At 33.9% G+C, this 22,702-nt stretch overlaps 1 protein-coding gene across 1 annotated transcript; it reads left to right on the forward strand.

The window, feature by feature from the left end:
- Window positions 1-1,632: 1,632 nt before the first annotated feature.
- Window positions 1,633-6,373, forward strand: LOC141707431 (glucomannan 4-beta-mannosyltransferase 2-like). Its single transcript, XM_074510594.1, has 9 exons — window positions 1,633-2,244; window positions 2,440-2,538; window positions 2,759-3,011; window positions 4,014-4,124; window positions 4,560-4,696; window positions 4,835-4,948; window positions 5,056-5,255; window positions 5,344-5,541; window positions 5,719-6,373. Exons 1-9 carry the CDS (start codon window positions 1,915-1,917, stop codon window positions 5,879-5,881), a joined length of 1,605 nt encoding a protein of 534 aa, XP_074366695.1. The 5' UTR covers window positions 1,633-1,914; the 3' UTR covers window positions 5,882-6,373.
- Window positions 6,374-22,702: the final 16,329 nt, after the last annotated feature.

Here is a 22,702-nt window from a genome sequence, read left to right on the forward strand (position 1 = left end):
TAGAGGGGATATAGAGCTTGTTGGAGATAAATTTTATCTCTATTTCTTCAAAATTTGACTAAAGAGCATATATAAGGATATTGTTGGAGTTGCTCAACAAACATTACAATTGCATGATGTTCTAGAAAATGACTCGTGTTATGCTAGTTATAGAATAATAACTAAAATTTATCATTTTGAGAGTGTTCTATATTTTGTGCTAAAATAGCACAATATTATTATTTACGTCAAATATAGAAGAAAAGATATGTTAAATTATAATTAACACATCATCTCATGTCATCAAAAAGTAAAAAAATTACTTAGAAAAACTAATTTTATATTCAAAATATTAACTTTTTAATTATTATTTTTTCATATTTTACATAATCAACCATTGAAGTCATGATGTTATTTTGGCACCAAAAAATAAAAACTATTTTTTGGTCATAAATTATAACAATAATTACATTAGCGCTTAGAGTTTTTGAATATCAGTTAGTGTAAAAGTTGACATTTCAAAAAATAGGGTAAATTCTATTTTTATTGTGGTCCACTGATGTATAAAATATTATTTTTTTAATTTATTTATATTACATGTTTTTAAAAAAAATAATAAATTTGATATTTTGAAGTAATAAGTGCCTATTGAAAATAATATAAATAAATGTATATAAAATTTCTTGACCAATACAAGCCTATTTTAACCATTTGAGCGAGACAAAGTGACAAAATGCATTATCAGACCAAGTTTTCCCGAAATATATAACGCCTAAATTCATGGAACAACTCATGTGCTCTGGGACTGTAAGTTTGTGAATGTAGTTACATATGTATAACTAGATGAGTTAAATGGGATAGAACATGGAAATGTACACTAAAAGCCAATAATTTGTGTGTGCACCCCATTTGCTTTATTATTATCTCTACATTTCTAGCTGGCTCTATGTGATTGCTGCCCCTCATCTTCTTCTACTGCTGCTAAGCAATGCCCCATCTCACATTATGCTACCGACAATTACATTCCTGGTATTTAACAGTGTGCTAGCCCTCTTTGGGATTAGTCGAAACACTCTTTTTACTCTACTCCCGCTATAAGTAGAATATGCTTTATTTAATTTGTTCACGCTTGAGAAATGTATCGAGTATGTTTGATTTGTCCGATAACTTTATGTACTTAAAAGAAATAAAATGATATGACAATCAGATATTATACAAAACTAACTTAAAAATCAGAACCAGAAGCCAACAATTGAAAGCTCGGAAGCCATAATTGTAACATACTTCCAAACATATTCTGATATTCATACAATATTTATATCACAAAATGAGTTGTTAGTACTCATTCTAATGATTAAGTACTACTGTCGGAATATTCGATAGTACAAAATGATTGCCGGAATCAAAACTGGTGGCCGGAAGTTAAATACAGGTATGCCGGCTGCATAAATGATCCGTTGGTAAAAACTATTGTCGTAATAATCAATTGTAAAAGTTGGTTGTCTTAAAAATGCAAGAAATTAAATAATAATAACAGTACAAATACAAGAGTGAGAAATAACAGGCCATGAGAAAATGAGCAGTAAAATTAAACAAATAGTGTAGTTAGACTACAGGAAAAAAAGAGAGATTATAAATGAGCTAACTTCTCTCTCTCCATTACTCACTCTCTTTACTCTCTGTTTAGACAGTGCAGCAACACTGCTCTGCCGCTCTTCTATTATGTGACTGAGAGAAAAACAGAGAGATCTAATATAGCCCACTTGAGATAGAGCTAAAACTGCTTCAATCACATATCACCTGCATTGTTGTATAGCACCATTTACAAAATCTCTAAAGATTTGAGTTCAAATGCAGATGTAGTGGTTGCTATTTAGCTCCCCCTGTTTTTACTCTGTTTCTCCCCTGTTTTTTACTTTGTTTTTAGTAGAGGAAATGGCACAAGTTTCTGCTAATAGTTTCATTCCAGAGACATTTCAGGGAACAACAGTGGATTTAACTTCACAAATTGGCTTGCTTTGGGAGCTGATTAGAGTTCCACTGATTGTTCCATTGCTGAAAGTAGCAGTGGTCATATGTTTAGTTATGGAACTTATGTTGTTTGCTGAGAGATTATACATGGGCATAGTCATTATTTTAGTGAAACTCTTTTGGAAAAAGCCTGAGAAGAGATACAATTGGGAGCCAATGAAGGAAGATTTGGAAGCTGGTAGCTCTACTTTTCCATTGGTTTTGATTCAAATCCCCATGTTTAATGAAAGAGAGGTTAGTTTTTTCACATTTTCTTGATTTTTGGAACGTGGTTTTTCATGCAATCTTATGATTTATGGTTTAAATGGTTTTTTTTTCTTGGTTTTTGGTAATTCTTTGATTTCTTTAGAGATTTTGAAAGTTGAGTGCTTGAAAAGAAAATAAGGCTGTGTTTGGATTTTGGTTTGATTGTTGTGTTTTATGGAGTAGGTTTACAAGATCTCAATTGGTGCTGCTTGCAACCTTTCATGGCCAGCAGATCGTCTTGTTATTCAAGTTCTTGATGATTCAACTGACCCCATTATCAAGGTAATTACATGTTTCAATTATCTCAACCAAACAGTCCCTGTAGTGGCACTTTCATTTAAGTCTTTATCTTTACCTTTCTAAGTTCCCTATGTAGTAAAGTTCATATCTTTATTAGATCCTTGCAAACTACTCCAAGTTTTAACTTGATTGCCAATTATATACTTGCTTGATTAAATATAACATATAAACTGTTGTCACTAATAGTTAACTAATGTTTTAGGAAATGGTTGAGAAAGAATGCAAAAGATGGGCAGCCAAAGGCCTAAACATAACTTATCAAATTAGAGAAACCAGGGGAGGTTACAAAGCTGGTGCCCTCAAAGAAGGATTAAAACGTGATTATGTTAAAGAATGCGAATATGTCGCAATCTTTGATGCTGATTTTAGGCCAGAACCGGATTTTCTACGACGATCTATCCCATTCCTCATGCACAATTCTCAAATTGCACTTGTTCAAGCCAGATGGAGATTTGGTAAGCTTCTTAATACTATTAGCTTGTGCTTTAGAAATGATGAAAGTAAAATGTATGAAAAATTACATTAAAAAAAAAAGGACAGCAATCTTTGATCTTGATCTACTTTGTATATGATTCTACATTTCAGTACTAATGGTACAAAAGAAATAATATAAAGAGTGGTTAAAAGCTGTATAATCTGCAAATACAGACTGCCCAGATTCTAAACTTTTACAGTTGTATTGCTCACAAAGTTTAATCTTTTACATGTTTGTTGCTAATCTTGAAGAGTGTCGGTGGTCTAGTGGCTTGTTCTCTAGTAGTATTGTGTTACAATTATTACTTAACAAGAATTCAATCAAAGTTTTAAGTCATTTTAAATGCAACTAGTTATGCATGGTCCCCCTTCTTGGACTATTTTTAGACTGCCTCATTGGACCAAATCCAGCCCATCTAAATACCTAATGCTACCTACTAGTCATGTAAATATGTATAAATCTATATTGTTAAAGATATTTAAATTATTTAACCATGTGTGTTTTCATAAAATTTTTATTGACTTTAAAGTTTAAATATAATAATTTATAGAGATGACAAGAGAGGTGCATGTATAGATTTTTATACTGACGTTGGCAAGAAGGTGATTCTCCGGATTAATCGGCATGGATAGTGTTCAGATTTCAGGGGCAGTTTTGTCTACTGATATTTTAAGAAAAAAGTCCAGGGTGTTGCTTGCAGCGCAGTGCCATTCCTTTTTTTTTATTCTTTCTTCTTTTACTCACTGTACCTGTACAGAGGGCGAGATTATGACTCTGCTCGATTTGGTGTTCATGATCATGTCATTCTAAAGTTTACTAGAATCTAACGAAAATTCATTTATAATCTTCCATAAAGTGATTTTTTGATAAAGAAATCATTTTGAGTCATTCTCGGATCTTATCCTTAGAATGGAGTCAAATTTATGTTAATGAAATGCTTTAACTTATGGAAAAGGCCAACTCTTTTTCTTTTTTATTGCAGTGAATTCCGATGAGTGTTTGATGACAAGAATGCAAGAGATGTCACTGGATTACCATTTCACAGTGGAGCAAGAAGTGGGATCAGCTACTCACGCCTTCTTTGGTTTTAATGGTATAACTTCTTCTGTACATGTTTTTTCTAGTATCTAAAAGTTTGAAATCCTTTTCAATAAAGCAAAAGTCTTACACACATTACATTGAAAATGAATTATTAAATCTCTCTACTTCTTCAACAGTTGGATATCTTGTACAACATTGACACTGTATAGACTGCAATGTACTTTGAACTCAATGTTGTTTACATGTTTGGTTATCAATAGACTAAGTTGATAACTTTAGTCTTTAGGTCCGTGGTTTAACTTATTGAAGTAAAGCTATAAGCTAGAAGCCTAGAACACGGCTTGCAGGAATAAATAATTCAGGGACCATGCGATGATGCAACATTCACTTTAATTAATGTCTTATACATGTATTCTTCTGGAAACTATATGCTTTTGTAATTTTATTTAGCAATCTTATATATCATTGTCAATGATTCGTCATGCAGGGACAGGTGGCATTTGGAGAATTGCTGCTATCAATGAGGCAGGTGGATGGAAGGATCGAACAACAGTTGAAGACATGGATCTTGCTGTCCGAGCTAGTCTCAGGGGCTGGAAATTTGTCTACCTTGGTGATCTTCATGTACGTTTTACTTGCCTATGAGTTCATGCATTGTATACATCATTCATGACAACTAAAAATCTTACAATTTAAAACTGATAATTATTTGTAATTCAGAAATATGTTCATCTTACATTTTGTTTGCTGAACTTACCTTAGGTAAAAAGTGAACTTCCCAGTACTTTTAAAGCCTTCCGGTATCAGCAACATAGATGGTCTTGTGGCCCTGCTAATTTGTTCAGAAAAATGGTGATGGAAATTGTGAGGAACAAGGTATGTTAACTATAACTCTTGCACTACGGTCAACAAAAGTGATTCTATCAGAATTAAGACATCATTAACAATATCTCTTTTCCTTTTGGTTTTAATTATTGTTGCAGAAAGTGAACTTCTGGAAGAAGGTTTATGTGATATACAGTTTCTTCTTTGTAAGGAAAATCATAGCTCATATGGTCACATTTTTCTTTTTCTGCGTCGTCCTTCCCTTAACCATTATGGTTCCTGAAATTGATATTCCAAAATGGGGAGCCATCTATATTCCTTGCATCATAACCACTCTCAATTCAGTTGGAACACCAAGGTCTTGAAACTTTCTTTCTCATATATTGGAACCTTGCTTTTGTATTTTACCTCTCTGTTTTCTTAGTTTGTTGTACTGGATTTTGCAGGTCAATCCACCTATTGTTTTACTGGATCCTGTTTGAAAATGTTATGTCTTTCCACCGCACCAAGGCAACCTTCATTGGTTTATTCGAAGCAAAGAGAGCTAATGAATGGGTTGTTACTGAAAAACTAGGAGATGGACTTAAAAACAAGAACAACAAACCATCTAAGAGGTTCCAGTTCAACTTCAATATAGGAGACAGGTAATATTCTTTGTTATACGAAACCTTTACTTTTTTATGCACCTTCTTGTGTCTAACAACTTACAAACATAGACAGATTAAGCAGTCCACATACCAAATAAAACTTAGTTATCTTTGTCAATAAATATTTCTTTACTCATGTTTTCTTTGAGCTGAATTTGTTTTTATCATCTTCAGAATACATGTCACAGAGCTGGGATTTGCAGTATTCCTCTTCTTTTGTGGTTGCTATGATTATCTGTATGGGAAAAACAACTACTTCGTTTACATGTTTCTCCAAACAATAACGTTCTCCATCGTGGGATTAGGCTACATTGGCACCATTGTCCCGAGCTCGTAGACAGAGCAAGCATCAGCTACATACATACGTCCAATGTCCAGGCCTTACAGTGCATTTTTCTCCTTTACATTATATATAGATACGTGTGTTTTCCATTCAGCATTGATTCAAATTTGCTACATTTTTCGGATGATGCCAAGTAAAAGAATTATGTTCATCGCGTTGAAGAGAAGAAGGCCAACATTGAGGTCCCTTAAAATCCTCTTTTCACGTTCGACGAGCCAGCAGAAAATTAGAGAACAAATTGGTAGTGGAGGTAGCTAGGATACAGTCAGTCATGCAAGATTGAAGAAAGCTAAAACTGAAGCTGTTGTATTTTAGAGAATAGATCAGTGTTTATGTTTTTTTTTGTGATTTTATTTTTTCTACTTGTTGTAATGTTGATCAGTAAGTCAAAACTTGTAGTTTCGTCTCAGCTTGAAGAGTGAAATAAGCTGTTACAAAAGAATCAATCATGTAATTAAAATGTTTTTGTCGTTGACCTTCTTTTTACCCCGCCGCTGCTTTTTGTAACATGTTTCTTTTCTATCTATTTTTCGAAATGATCAATTGTATTCTACTTTTAACTTAACTTGGTGCTGAAAGTTTGAATTCATTACAAAAAATTGGACCATATTTTAGCAAACTTATAACTTATTTTGTTATTAATATATTATTTTGCACAGTTCTGGGCAAACTTATAACTTATTTTTTTATAATATATTCATATGTTACTATATTATTTTGCACAAGTTAGATTCTATGATAAAATTAATTTCTCAGCAACCTAACAATATTTTTGTTATTTAAAGCAAGCTGAATAGATTTAGTCTGTCAACAAGCTAACAATGTTTTTGACATATTTATCAGTTAACTTTCACTTATTGCCTATAACTTATTTAAGATATACATAACTTACGGATTTTTAGGAGATTTGATATAAAGGAGTTTTGTAAGAACTCTATTATATATTTTACCTCTATTATATTTTTTACCTTTTTAAATTACTAGAGTTCCTCTGGTGTTCAAACTCTTTTATACAGACCATTTCCTATTTTTTAACAAGTTGTTCTCACACGTTTTTATCCAAGTAACTTACTTAAAGATTGGTATTAAATTTACACTAAAGATAGACGTTTTCAAATTCATCTTATCTTTAGTTTAAACGTATTTTATATTATCTTAATATTTGAATTAAAACAAACTAATCGTGAGACTTGGTCAACATAAAAAATTGCATTAATTATTTGAAAATTAACTTGATCTAACAATACTCTTGGGTATACTTTCTTTTGAGGTTGATTCACGAAATATACACCATACAATCTAAGAAAATACAACTTTGTATTCTTTAAATATTTTCTTATTGAGTTTTAACATATACACATATATCTATATTATAGAGTTCATAGTCTCGTTTGTAATTTCTATTTGAAATTGTATTGTTCAAGGTGTAAACATTTGTTACTGAGTAGTTAATCTTGGATAACAAGGGTTCAAGAAATTAGATTGCTAGAGAAGACTATACAAATTTGGTATAGGTCTTGGAGGACAATTCACTCAAGGGAATAAGTGTTATCATCAAGTTGTTATCAGGAATAAGGGATAAAGTGTAGCGACTAGAAATTTCGCGACGTGATTAAGTGAATAAAGTATAATTATGTTTGTAATTATAAATTATGTGTTAAATGATTTTGTTGGTTACTTGTCTTTATTGTATATTAGTAACTGGGAATGTAAAATGATCCGTTCCAGTTTGATGAGTCAGCTTAGGGGATAAGTTGTTTTATCGGGCCGTCAGGTTGAACGAAACCCGTCTTACAAAGAGATTAGGGTATTTAAATGTGAACTATGTGTTATTGTGTGAAATAGGAATGTTTAAGTGAGTATTATATTACAGTGATGTGTTCGTTGATATAAAGAGAATGATTGAGAAGCGTAATTGAAAACGCTTAACGCCGGGCCGTCAGACAGGACGCGACCCATTACACGAAAAGTGAATATTAATTAAAAAGGGAAATTCTTATGATCGAATGTGTTACGATATGAGTCGTGATATGTGAATACGTGCTATTTCTTGAGAATGTGTTTGATTATGTGCTTTGGTTATTTTTAAATGATTTTAAGGGATTTATTTGATTTAAAATAAGATTTATTGAACCTTTATATATTTTTATAAAATTATCTGAGTATGGCTAAGGTGTGAAATTATTTTGTTATCTTAGAAATAGTCCTAGGGACTTTCCAAAAAATTGATAGATGGAATTATTTGGTGCTCGGTGTATTTTAAAATGATTTTATTGAGTTATAATTCTATTTTTAGCGCAATCTTGTAAATTTCATAGAAAATAAACCGTACGCTCAAAAATTATTTTAAAAATATGTATAGAAAGCTAATTTTGAGATCTATGTTGTAAAATTATTATTCATTTCATTCCCATCTTTTTCTGAGAGGGTGGTGTATTCTTTAAATTCGTTTTGAGTTAAATAAAAAGAAGATTCTAGAGTGGGTTGGCAAAAGACCATAACGCCCCTGCCATTTTGGCTATAAAAACCCACCCCTCCCTCTTTTTCTTCTCTCCACCCACCCATCCACTCTTTCTTTCTTTCTTTCTTTCCTCTTTTCATTCTCCCTCTTCTCTCTCTTTTCTCTCTTCTCTTTCTCGGCTCTCTCCTTCTCTCTCTTTCTCTCTCTTGCATGCAACATCAAAACTTAGTCCAAATTCAAAGATCTTGCTACCTATAGTCATCATTTTTAATCTTCTACTCATATACCATTTGCATGTAAGTATTTAAGCTAGTTTCAAAATCAACTTCTTTTGATTCTATCTAAGAAAAGCTCAATTTCCTAGAATATGATCATAGGAGAAGTGTAATGTGCTATATGTTGTGTTTTCTTTGGTTTTGACTTGGTGTATCTCGAATTTTTGGAAAAATAAAATGGGGTTTTGACTTCCAAATGAATTTTGATTGATGATCCATGATTTATTTGCTTATAATTAGTATTGGATTTGGTATGGACTAAGTTATATATATTTGATAATGTCATGTCTAATATGATTTGTGTTTAGTTTTCAGATCTTACTTAAATAGGACAAATCAGTACTTAACTAAAATCAGCACTTATACTAAAGTCAGAACTTAAGTTATCAGTACTTAAGGTTCAGGAGATATGTTAGATCCCAATGTGTTTGTAGAAGGGGGGGTTGAATACAAACAGTACCGAATAATCGAATTAAATGCGGAATAAAAAATGTGAAATAAAATTCAAGTTAAATAAAAATATTATTAAACTTGAAAGGTGTTACAACAACTGTATCGATTACAAGGAATTAATCTCAAATTAATTATCACAAATTTAGAATAAATTCGACATGAACTTTTTCTATTTTTGCAATAATTAGAATCAAATGCTAAACGCGATTTGAGATTAAGTTCTAGGGATTTTGATCCGCTAGATTGTTACACAAGAGCAAGATAAAGATTTCTAGTGGTTTGGATTTAACAATAAAAACTAGAAATATGATCTTGAAATATGCAGATGAAAAGATGAAATATTGCTGCTTGTTTTTCTTTTCTGCTTTGTTCTTGACTTCTGTGTTCTGGATAATATTGTTGAATGGCTGCTTCTGTCTTTTTAATCAATCAACAGAATGGAATGAACTGGAATGACAATCCCATAGCAGGTAGGACTTTCGGTGAGACTATCCTTTGAACTAGCAAGATAATCTCAACAGCTAGCAAGACTTTCGGTATGACAATCAAATGAACTAGCAAGACTATCAGAATGAACTAGCAAGACAATCCTCCTCCCAGTGTAACTTTCGGTGAGACTATTGAAAATGGCCTGGCATGACAATCGGTATGACAATCCTGATTGTCATGCTAGTTCATTTTCAAATGTCTTGCTGATTTAATGCAGATTTTAATCCAATTAAAATTCTGAAAAACCTTAATATTAATTCAGAATTAATTAATCAATTAATTCAATTAATCAATAAATTAATCTTTGCAGATATAATTTATTTTCTTAATTAAATTATATGACTTAGTTAATTAATAGAGAATTAATACTAATCTTGAGCAGCAACCATTCTTCTGAAAATCTTCTAAAAATCACTGTCAATTATGAATCAATTCCACCACTTCAATGTTGACACTCGATGTACTGTCTGGTTCATGAGTGACTAACTTCCGTGACGTTTCTTCATATCTTGACTTTGACAACTTGATTTTCTTCAGATTAAATCCTTGTAATTAATTGATACTCTGACGAGATCTCTGTCACTTGATTAAATCCACGATCTTGATTTATATCACTGAGGCTTGATCAATTTCTTGAACTTCTTCCAGTGAGTTAATTCCTCAAGTCTGTAGATGAACCTTGTTTCTGAATCCTTTGACAGATATTACTTTGCGAGATCTCTTCGACGGTAGATCCACTATTTACTTATTACATTCTTATTTGAGTTGAGTTAAATCCTCGAATATACAAATAGGCTATGACATATGCCTTACAAGATATTTATCAGGAGATAATATCAGGACTTAAAGGAAACTTTCAGATAAGGAAGGCGGTTGAATGAAAGGAAAGAAGATCAAAACAAACGTAAGAAGAGATATGCATGAAGAAGGAATTATGTGAAGAATGGAATACTTGGAAGAAAAAATAACTGATTGATATATTTTAGGAAGCAAAATTATATTCCATATCAATTAGCGATTATATTGTAACTGTGTAATATATAAACACAGACATAGGGTTTACAATATAAGTGTTATCATTATCGAGAATATTATTCATTGTAACCCTAACAGCTCTCGTGATATTTGTTCATCACTGAGAGATGACAGTTCTACATTGTAACAGAGTTTAATAAAGCTTGTTTTCTGTTACTTGTGTTCTTTGAATTCGATTTGATTGTGCTATACACTGTATTCAACCCCTTTCTACAGTGTGTGTGACCTAACAAGTGGTATCAGAGCCTATCTGTTAACACACAAAGAGTTTAAGATCCAAAAACAATCATGTCTGAAGCAGAAACTCCAACCAAGCCCACCAAAACTGAAGAACCCCCAAAGACTCAAATCCATAGTCGATATGAGGCTATTAGAGTTCCCATATTGAAACCATCTGAATATCCCATATGGAAGGTGAGGATGACTATGTTTCTGGAAGCTACAGATCCAGAATATCTTGACAGAATCAATGAAGGACCTTACAAGCCAACAGAACTCGTTGTTGTAGTTGCAGGTGAAGCAGCAAAGTCTGTACCAAAGGAGAAGAGTGATTACACTGCTGAATATATTGCATCAATTGCTAAGGATGCTAAGGTACGACACTTGCTGCATAGTGCCATTGATAATGTAATGTCAAACAGGGTAATTAACTGCAAGACTGCAAAGGAGATATGGGATGCCTTGGAGACAAGGTGCCAGGGAACTGATTCGATTAAGAAGAACATGAAGACTATACTCACTCAAGAGTATGAACACTTTGACTCAAAGCCTAATGAGTCATTGACTGATTTATATGACAGATTTGTCAAACTCTTGAATGATTTGTCACTAGTTGATAAGGAGTATGATCTTGAAGATTCAAACCTTAAATTCCTGTTAGCTCTTCCTGAAAGTTGGGATTTGAAGGCCACAATTATAAGAGACGACTATAATCTTGAAGAAACAACTCTTGATGAAATTTATGGGATGCTCAAGACTCATGAACTTGAGATGGAACAAAGAAGCAAGATGAAAGGAGGAAAGTCAAGGACAGTTGCTCTTAAGGCTGAAAAAGAATCCCCCAAGGCAGCTACCTCAAGGAAAGGCAAGGGAAAAGCGCTCATCACAAAGTCTGATACTGAGTCATCAAGTTCTGATAGTGATAATGACTCAGAAACTGAAAGCTTGCTTGAGATGGATGCTGATGAAGAGATGATGAAGCTGTGTGCTCTTATGGTGAAATGAATCACAAGGATTGCATACAGGAAATTCAGAAAGGGAAAGAGGTTTTCCAGGAAAGGTGCAAGTTCTGATAAGAAGAGTTTCAGAAAATCTGAAGGCAGAGGAGGGAAGTCTGAAAGAGGAGATTACACAAATGTCAAATGCTACAATTGTGGTGAAAAATGCCACATATCTCCTGATTGCAAGAAAGTGAAGTGACAAAGGCAAGGCTCTTGTCACAAAGAATAAAAGCTGGATAGACACTTCAGATTCTGAAAGTGAGGTGAACTATACCTTGATGGCAAATGCTGATAGCAGTCCTGAAGCTGCTGAGTTAAAGGTACCTCAAACTACTTATGCCTTTCATACTGATGACATTAATGAGTTGAGAAGATATCTTAAAACCGTGTTCATTAGTTATAGAGATCAAACTTTAACATGTGAAAGATTAACTTCTGAAAATCTTGCTTGTAAAAAGAGGAATGATTATTTAGAAAAAGAGTTAGTCATGTTCCATCAAACTCAGAAAGATAGAGATGATGCTTTCTATGTTAGGGATGAAGTACTTAAAATGAATGAATCTATAAAAACTGAGTTAGAAAAAGAAAGAGAGATTATCAGGACTTGGACTAACTCTGCCAGAACAACTCAGAATTTGTTAAGTAGTGGAAACTGGAAAGAGGGCTTAGGTTATGGAGATGATAAGAATAATAAAGGAACTGTAGAAATTAAGCCTATAGTTGTTAAACAAAAACCAAAGTTAAAACCTGTTAAGTTTGTAGATGTAAAGTCTGATACTGAGAAATCAGAAGTTAAAGAGGAATTAATTTCTGATAAACTAAAACAGGAAAAGACAACTGAAGTTAACGTAGGCTTAATGACAAAGAAGCAGCTTAAGCATAAGCTGAAAGATGTTAAGAATATAAACAAGGTAAAGTCATCTAGGAAAAATATGAATGGAAAGGATGGTGTGAATAAAAGCAATGATTATAAGCCTGTTCCTAATGCTCCTAAAAAAACATGTCATAACTGTGGAAGTTCTAACCATTTGGTTTCTTTTTGCAGGAAGAATAAGAACATAAACTCCTTATCTTCAAAGTCAGGAGTTAAGAGTCGGTCTGTTAGATATAGGCCACAAAATCCTTGTTTTCATTTTGGTAGTTTATGCCATTCCATTTATACTTGTAAGGAATATCATAGTTTGTACTATGATTATTATCAAATAAAACATTCTTTAAAGAAAATTAGCATTGTTCCTTCTAGTGTAAGTTATGATACAAAGTCTGATAGTGTAAATGTTGATAAGAAAAATGTTAACATAAACTCTTATGCTAAATCCGCTGCAAATGTTAACAAACTTAATAAGGCCAAAGGATCCAAACAAGTCTGGGTCCTTAAAACTAATCATTAGTGGTCTTTGTGATTGCAGGGCAACATGAAAAATATCCTAATTCTGGACAGTGGATGTTCAGGACATATGACTGGAAATAAAGCCATGCTATCAGACTTTGTGGAGAAAGCTGGCCCAAGTGTTTCTTATGGAGTGGCAACATTGGAAAAACACTGGGATATGGAAATATCAATCTTGGGAATGTCATCATTAAAGAAGTAGCTCTGGTCTCAGGACTTAAACACAATCTGCTGAGTGTTAGTCAAGTCTGTGACAGAGGTTATCATGTGGATTTCTTTGAAGAACATTGTGAAGTTGTAAGAAATCTACAGGCTAAATTGTCCTGAAAGGATACAGGCATGATAACATTTATGAAGTCAAGATTTCAACAAGTACTGATGGTTCTGCAATCTATCTGTTGAGTAGAGCATCAATTGAAGAAAGCTGGAATTGGCACAAGAAACTCTCTCATTTAAATTTCAACAATATAAATGAACTAGTCAAGAAGGCTAAACAAAGAAAATCTTCATTCAAGAGCAAGACTGAATCATCAATTCTTGAGCTTTATCACCTACTACATGTAGATCTATTTGGTCCAGCGAATGTCATGTTTATTGTAAAGAAGAAATATGTTATGGTCATAGTAGATGAGTTCACCAGATACACATGGGTGTATTTCTTGCACACAAAAAGTGAAACTGCATCTATCTTGATTGATCATGTCAAGCAACTGGATAAATTGGTCAAAGATTCTGTGAAGATCATAAGAAGTGATAATGACACTGAGTTCAAGAATTTGATCATGGAAGATTTCTGCAAAGACCATGGAATCAAGCAGGAATTTTCTGCTCCTGGAACTCCACAGCAAAATGGAGTTGTTGAAAGAAAGAATAGAACTCTTATTGAAGCTGCACGAACTATGCTTGATGAAGCAAAGCTACCAACCTATTTTTGGGCTAAAGCTATGTAGACTGCTTGTTTTACTCAGAATGCAACACTCATTAACAAGCATGGAAAGACACCATATGAGACGGTGAAGAAAAAGAAACCAAATCTGAAGTATTTTCATGTATTTTGATTCAAGTGTTTTGTTCTTAAGACTCACCCTGAACAGCTATCCAAATTTGATTTAAAAGCTGATGAAGAAATTTTTGTTGGATATCCACTTTCCACAAAAGCCTTCAGAGTCTACAATTTAAGAACAAGGGTAGTCATGGAATCTATCAATGTCTTCTTTGATGATAAGAAGATTACTGGACTTGAAGATTTCAATGAACATGATCAGCTGAGATTTGAAAATGAAGACTTAAATTCTGATACTAAATATCCTGACAGTCTAAATCCTGATACTGCAAACTCTGATGGATTAAACTCTGATATTATTGAAACTGTGGTGACTACGCCAAAGGAAGATGCACCTGTGCAGGGGGAGCATACTGAAGATACAACCACATCTCAATAAGCATCAGAACATTCAACTGGATCTTCAAGTTCTGATTCATCAAGTTCTGATAAGCCAAGTTCTGATAATTCTGAAAACTCAATTTCTGAAGGATCCAACTCAGAGAGCATAGTTTCAGGGGGAGCATCAGAAAATGTTGATGAAGATAGCATGGATCATGGGGGAGCATCCAGTTCTAGAGAAAACCTTCCATCTGCAAGAAAGTGGACTAAATCACATACACCTGACTTAATTATTGGAAATCCTGATGCAGGTGTCAGAACTAGAACAACTACTTCAAGTGAATGTCTCTATAATTATTTTCTTTCTCAGACTGAACCAAAGAAAGTAGAAGAAGCTCTTCAAGATGTTGATTGGGTGCAAGCAATGCAGGAAGAGTTAAATGAATTTGAAAGAAACAAAGTCTGGACCCTAGTGCCAAGACCAAAGAACAGATCTGTTGTTGGTACAAAGTGGTTGTTCAGAAACAAAAATGATAGTGATGGCATAATTACAAGGAATAAAGCAAGGCTGGTTGCAAAAGGATATTCTCAACAGGAGGGAATTGATTATGATGAAACATTTGCACCAATTGCTAGATTGGAAGCCATAAGGATATTTTTGGCTTATGATGCTCACAAAAAGTTTACTGTCTTTCAAATGGATGTAAAAAGTGCTTTTCTCAATGGAGAATTGGAAGAGGAAGTATATGTTGAACAACCTCCAGGCTTTGTAGATTCCAAATTTCCAAATCATGTCTACAGGCTTGATAAAGCACTTTATGGCCTTAAGCAAGCTCCAAGAGCATGGTACGAGACTTTAGCTCAGTTTTCTATGGAAAGTGGATTTAACAGAGGAACTATTGATAAAACTCTGTTCTACCTCAACCATGGAAAGGGCTTACTTTTGGTACAGATATATGTTGATGATATCATCTTTGGTTTTACAAATGACAGACTTTGCAAGAAGTTTGCCAAACTGATGCAGTCAAGATATCAAATGAGTATGATGGGGGAACTTAGCTATTTTCTGGGCCTTCAAGTCAAGCAGAATGAAGAAGGCACTTTTATTTGTCAAACCAAGTACACCAGAAATTTGCTGAAGAAATTTGGAATGCAAGATTGTTCAAGTGCATCCACTCACATGTCCACTGCAATAAAATAGGATAAGGATACTGGTAAATCAGTAGATATTACTGATTACAGAGGTATGATTGGCTCTCTACTCTATCTAACTGCTAGTAGACCTTATATCATGTATGCAACCTGTCTTTGTGCAAGATTTCAAGCAGATCCAAGAGAACCTCACTTAACAGCTGTAAAAAGAATTTTCAAGTATCTTAAAGGAACAACTGATATGGGATTGTGGTATCCTAGAGAATCAGACTTTAAGCTAATAGGTTACTCAAATGCAGATTTTGCAGGTTGCAAAATTGACAGGAAAAACACAAGTGGAAGCTGCCAATTTCTTGGAGGCAGATTGGTTTCTTGGTTTAGCAAGAAACAAAAGTCAATTTCCACATCAACTGCAGAAGCAGAGTACATTGCTGCAGGAAGCTGTTGTGCACAAATTCTTTGGATGAAGAATCAGTTACTGGATTATGGGTTAACATATTTTAAAATCCCTATTTACTGTAATAATCAAAGTGCAATTGCTATGACAGGTAATCTAGTTCAACACTCAATGACAAAGCACATCAGCATAAGGTACCACTTCATAAGGGAACATGTGGATGAAGGCACAGTGGAATTGCACTTTGTTCCAACAGATCAACAACTAGCAGATATCTTCACAAAACCACTGTGTGAAGCTACTTTTACAAGATTGGTAAATGAACTAGGAATGGTTTCAGGTTCTTTCTCTAAATCTGCTTAGTTTTTGTTCTGATGCATCAGACTTTATGATCAGTATTTACAGATATTATCATCTTTGTGTATTCTGTGCTTAATTGAAAATTGCTTAAGTACTGATTATTGTCTGATGTGAATTTCTAAACTCTGATAGTGATATGAATGTTTCTGTGATTATTCAATCCAATGAGGATAAATATGCTAGATGCTGACCTAGTAGTCTTTAATATACTAACAAATCCCATGTTTGAAGTAATTGTTTATGTGAAAATCTGTTGACACAAGCAAATTCTGATATTGAGCTTAGTTAAGTTTACTTTGTCTATCTTATTACTAAGTCAAGAATAATGCTTCTCATCTGTTAAGTTATGATGTTAGTAAATCTGGTGAATGTACTAAGTGCTGATAAGCCTCACTTATCAAAAGAAAAGGAAAAGAAAAAGAAATAAAAAGCAGGTACTCCTTTGAGATCTAGAGTAAAAACTGTGGAAGGGAAGACCCAAGTACATTGTTGGTATTAAGTAATATGCATCAAAAAAGCAAAAATAAATATTTTTCTTGGTGACTTTTCACACTCTATGATTACTGGAGAAATACTCTGATAATAGCATAAATTCTGATAAGCAGTCGTGACTCACTTATACTGAGAAGCTACTGTAAAATGGAATTTCAAAAGATGCATAAAATAAGTACAAAACAGTTGAGGTGGACTCTTGCATGAACTCATTCTAAAGTAGACTTCAGAATCATGACAGATTTTGAGCAAAGTTCTTAGTTATGCCTTATTTCTAAGATGTACTGAAGTGAATCAGACCTTGATCTTTATCTGATATTTAGCTTACTACACACACATACACTCCATATGAATGATGAAAATTACTGTGGTGATAAATATTGTTTTAGATGAAAGTTTAAGTGTCAGTTACATAAATTCTGAGGACAAGTTATGATGGAAGTTCTGATGATTAAGTTCTGAAGAAACGAAATCAGAATTTGTGTGAAGAATTACAGAAATAGGCATTCACTTTTCGAGTTAAGAAATCATGTTCTGATGACTGTTAAGTTCTGATATAAGTCTAAGTTCTGATATTAAACTCTGATTCTTTACTTGACTTATTTATGGTTAAAATCTGAAACAGTCTTATTTAAAATCAGAATATGTTTGGGTGAGATATTAACAGTCAATATAGTTTTGTTAGTGGTACACGTCTATGCACAATAATTTTTCCTTGTTTCATGTGCGCATTAAATCATGTTTTAAACTTCCAATGGCTATTTTATTCTCATCAGTCTAGGGAGACGAGGTAGAATTATTTCTACTTATAACCATTCAATTTTCCTTGCGTCTCTTGGCATTCTATTGGCTATATAAACCAACACCTCATTCCAGCCAACACATCTCTCATTTTCTCTCAAACTCTCAAACTCATTTCTTTTTCACTCATCACAACCATGGTTCATTACAACTTAGTTCTGAACTATGACTCTTTCACTATCAACTTGAGGTGTCCTGAATGGCAGCAGGAATGGCATGTCACTGCCATTCCTGATGATGTCCGGGACTCTGTTCCCTAAGAGGTCCTCATAGACCTCTTGTTCTTCCACATGGACTACCATCGCCATCTTGAGCGTCTGGAAGAGGAACAGAGGGAAGCTCTCCGACAGCAGGAGCGAATCATTCGTCTCGCTGTTCTTTTTGTTCAGAGTATGAAGAAGAAATAATTGTAACTTAGGACAATCTTGTACTTTTGAGCTTGTAATTTAAATTTCATGAAATGTATTTGCTCAATATATTAATGCAATTTTATATTTATGCAAGATTTTGTCTCTGAGTCATTTGATATTCTGATAACATTTTAAATCATGATACTAACCATATTCTGATGACCTTTTTTAGCTCTGATACAAATAAAGTTCTGATTCTGACATGGCAGTATTTGTTTACTTGGTTTATTAATGGTCCTTCTCTCATTAGTTATAATTTTCCAGAATATTGGTAAGGCAGTAATAATTTTAAGTGTGAACAGTTTTAAAATTTAAAATAAAACTGAACACCCTTGATTAATGAGATTACTTGGTAAGTGGAACGGTTTTTCCTTGAAAAACTGCATGTGATAAGTAATGATTACTGAATACCCGTGCCTATTAATTATCTTTTACTGCTACATTTCTGACAGGTGTCTCAACGGTTACTTTTACTACCGTGTATAAGTAAAGGAGAGAAAAGATTATAATATCTTTTATTTACTTTCATATTTTCTCTCTCTCTCTCTCTCTCTCTCTCTCTCTCTCTCTCTCTCTTTACTTTTATTCTCTCTCATCTACTGACGATTTTTCATACCGACATTTTTTAAACACCTTCCAGGCAATTCCCTTTCTCACAAATTCTCATGGCACCCAAGGACATAATTTTCGATGGAGCTACATTTGTTCCTAATAACTTATCTGCTATTCTTAGCAAGTCAGAAGCACCCTCTGAACTTCACTTCATTCAGGACTTTCTTGCTAGTTCTGATATTAGGTAAGCTCTGACTGAACCTGAAGCAGTTTCTGGTACTCAAGTACTGGAGTTCTGGAGAAGCGGTGTGTATGATGATGCTGGTGCTCAAGGGTCCCCAAGTATTATTTTTTCATCTGGGGAGGATGAGTATATTGTCACGTTATCTACGGTTCGACAAACACTGCAGCTACCTGAGAACTGTGTCTATTCTACTGTTGACGAGCCAGTTCTTCAAAACATGATGGCCAGTCTGGGATATGAAAGAACATTGGCAAAGCTGGGCCAGTTGAAGAGATCTTTCATAAGGAGGGAATGGGGTTTCTTCTTTGATTGCATAACTAAAGCTTTTGCAAACAAATGTTCCAATTTTGATGCAATTCCCATATTCAACCAACAAATTGGGTATGCTCTCATAAATCGAACTGATTTTGACTATGCAAGTGCTGTTTTAGGTTTTATTGGGGACATAATGAATGAAGATAGATCTACTATTTATTTTGCTAGATTCTGTCAGCTTATTTATAGTTTCTGTTGTGATAATAAGCCCCAAGGTTATGGTGAATTAATTTTATCATTCAAAATAGCTAAAAGAGCTTTTACTGACTTATTATCTACTGATAATAAGAAGGTTATATTAAGACCCCTCTTAATTCCTTTATCCGTCAAATAAGCCTTAATAACCTATGATCCTGTTAAGTACACTGCATTATATCCTGATGTTCAACCATCTGAACCTCATCCATCAGCACCTACCACCTCTACTCAACCACCACAAACTTCTCAACCTCAACCATCAGAACCTACAGTGCAGCCTTCATCTTCCAAACCTAAGAGGACTAAGAAAGTACCTCAGACACAACATAAGAGAAGGAGATTCATTCTGCGAGATGAATCAGATGCTGAGGAACAGGTTCCTGTATCAGAACCTGTTATTAAAGAAGCTGAGAAAGTCTCTTCTCAGAAGGATGATGATATTGGGAGTTCTAGGCCTCTAAAAAGGCTTAGAAAGCATAATACTGATGATACAGCTCCTAAAGTCACCTTCAAAGCTAAAAGATCCAAAACATTGGCAAAAAGGCCTGAAGATTCTGGTAAAGGAATGGAAGCAACAGCTAAGGAAGGAGATCAGGAATCTCTGATCTCACAAGACCCTGTTGAAGCTCACAATTCTCCTAGTGCTGATTCAAACCCTCATGCCACTCATCACTCACCACTACATGAGCTAGAATCTACTCACATTCCTACACCTCCAGTATCTCCAGTAAATGCTGATACCCAGGGGCCAAGTGATGAAATTAACATTCATAACTTGGAAGTGCCTCAAGTTTTGCATCTAGAAGCTCCAACAACTCAAGTCATTCCACCAATAACACCAATTTCTGATGCTGATTTTAATCCAAAATTGCCTACAACACCTTCTCTGCATCTAGATACTGAAGATCAGATTTGAGGTGAGCATCAGAATATGGATGTTGATCATAACATAGTTGAAGATCAGCCCTTAGAGGATGATGTTGAAGCATACATAGCTTCTCATACTGTTCTTTTATCAGAAGATGCTGAAGCTGTTGGCTCTATAAGTTCTGATGCTACAAATGTTGATGCTACTGATAATGCTGCTACAAATTTAGATGCTGATGCAGTTGGTCCTTCTGGACATGCACCTCTGCAAGCCCCTTTAAAGGCTAAGATAGTCAAAAAGTTTGTTACAGAGGAAGCACAAGTACCTTGGAGTGAAACTCCTAGAGGACAGGAGTGGACTAAGGAGTGGAACTCAGTTACCTTTGTTCCTACTGAAAAGATTCTTGCTGATCACTTGGCAAAAGCTGATGAGTTGTTAGTCAATGAAGATTTCAAGACACAGCTAAGAGTTACTGCACTTACTGTTAGTGTAGGTGCCCTAGAGGTAATACATTATTCTTTTATCTTTATGTCAGTTGATCATTCAATAAATGTATTTATTATGACCTTAATTACTGTGATATTTTGTTAGCATAATAAATGTCCTTAGAATCATGATACAAATTGTATAGTTTAAGTACATGACTTGAACTTGAGATTATATAATATATCATATTCTTAAAGGTCCCTAGTCGAGTATTATTATATAGGACAATAATAATACATAGATAGACTAGTATGTTGTTTGACAAGATAACCACATCTCATTGGTTATAAGTATGGGGATACTAAAGTCAATACATAGGTACATGTGAGAGTACATGGTACTGGACAGACCCACAGTGAGATTCTTCATGTTTAATAAAGTCATAAGAAAGACTCACAGTGATAATGGTGTAACGATCCTTTGACTTGAAATCATTATATTTCTATATGAGGATTAATATACTTTGACTACATTAAAAGTTACTTTTGATCGGGTGATGATAAAAGTGGACATCGGGTATATCATGAGTCGTATGAGAAATATGAATGATAGATAAAGGATTTAACCCTCCTATAATTAGGAGAGATATTATTGGCCTCTTGATTGAGTGAGATTATAAAAGCATGGCCATGCTCAAATAATGATTTGTCTCGATAATCTACTCATAGATCAAGTAAACCCGGATTAAATGTTGAAGAGGATGACTAAATACATGCCTCGAGTTTAATCTATAATAGGTATGGTTAAAGGGATTATATTACACGAAAAACATTAATCACGAAAGGTTTTATCTAATCACGATTTAATTATTGTTTAATTGGGTAACAATGATGTATTACTAGATACCGCTCATTGTTTATAATTTTATTAGAGAATAAAATTATTGCCAATTAAATAATAGCCTATAGGGTCGCACAAATAGAGCACTTAATGGAATAGTTAATTTAAATTATGGATTTAAATTAATTGATGATTATTTGAATTTTATTATAATTAAGTAAGACTTAATTGAGATAATATAAATTCGAATTAAAAGGAATGTTTTTGCCCATAATAATTAAGTATGACTTAGTTATTAATTAAATAATAGAAATTCGTTTTTATTATTTAATCCAATACCTACTAGGGTTGGGCTTTGCTATTATGGGCCTTTTTAATCAGTCATTATAAATAGATACTGAGAGGTTAAAGAGGCTTGTACATTTTTTAAGAAAACCCTAGCAGCAAAGAGATGCAGAGGCAATTCAGATCGTCAAGAAGGAGGCTAGTACATCCATTCCGTAGTCAAGTTCGTGAGACGTTCTTGAAGGTGCTCGTGTGGATACCATAGAGGTGTTTCTCCGAGAGGTAGACAGAAAGCGTGATAGCTAGGATCTCCGTTGAGTTCGTGAAAGTTAATCTCTTGAAAGGTATGATTCGTTATCTCCATAATCTGCCCATAATTATACATGGATCCTGTTTTTGGGTTTCGAAATTTTTGTTTTATTTACGTCTATCCGCTGCGTTTTATGCCTTCGGAACCCAACACTTACTACAAGGCACCTTCAAGGTCAACAGTCTGTAACTCAGGCCAAGGTGGACAAGATTCAAGAAACCTTAATGCAGCAAGATACAGTTGTCAAGTTAGACAAAAAAAGGTTTTTTAAACCTTCCTTTGACAAAATTACCAACATTGAGAAAACCCAAGAGAAGCAACAGTCTCAGATTGATGAAATTTTGAAAAATCAAGCTTCTCAGCAATCTCAACTCAATGAGATCCAATCCTCAGTGGAATTGCTTATCTCTCTTCTTTTACCTGCTGATGACAAAAAGGGGGAGAAAGTAATTAATTAC

Source organism: Apium graveolens, chromosome 2 (assembly GCF_009905375.1).
Source record: "Apium graveolens cultivar Ventura chromosome 2, ASM990537v1, whole genome shotgun sequence".
In the NCBI taxonomy this organism is placed as follows: domain Eukaryota; kingdom Viridiplantae; phylum Streptophyta; class Magnoliopsida; order Apiales; family Apiaceae; genus Apium; species Apium graveolens.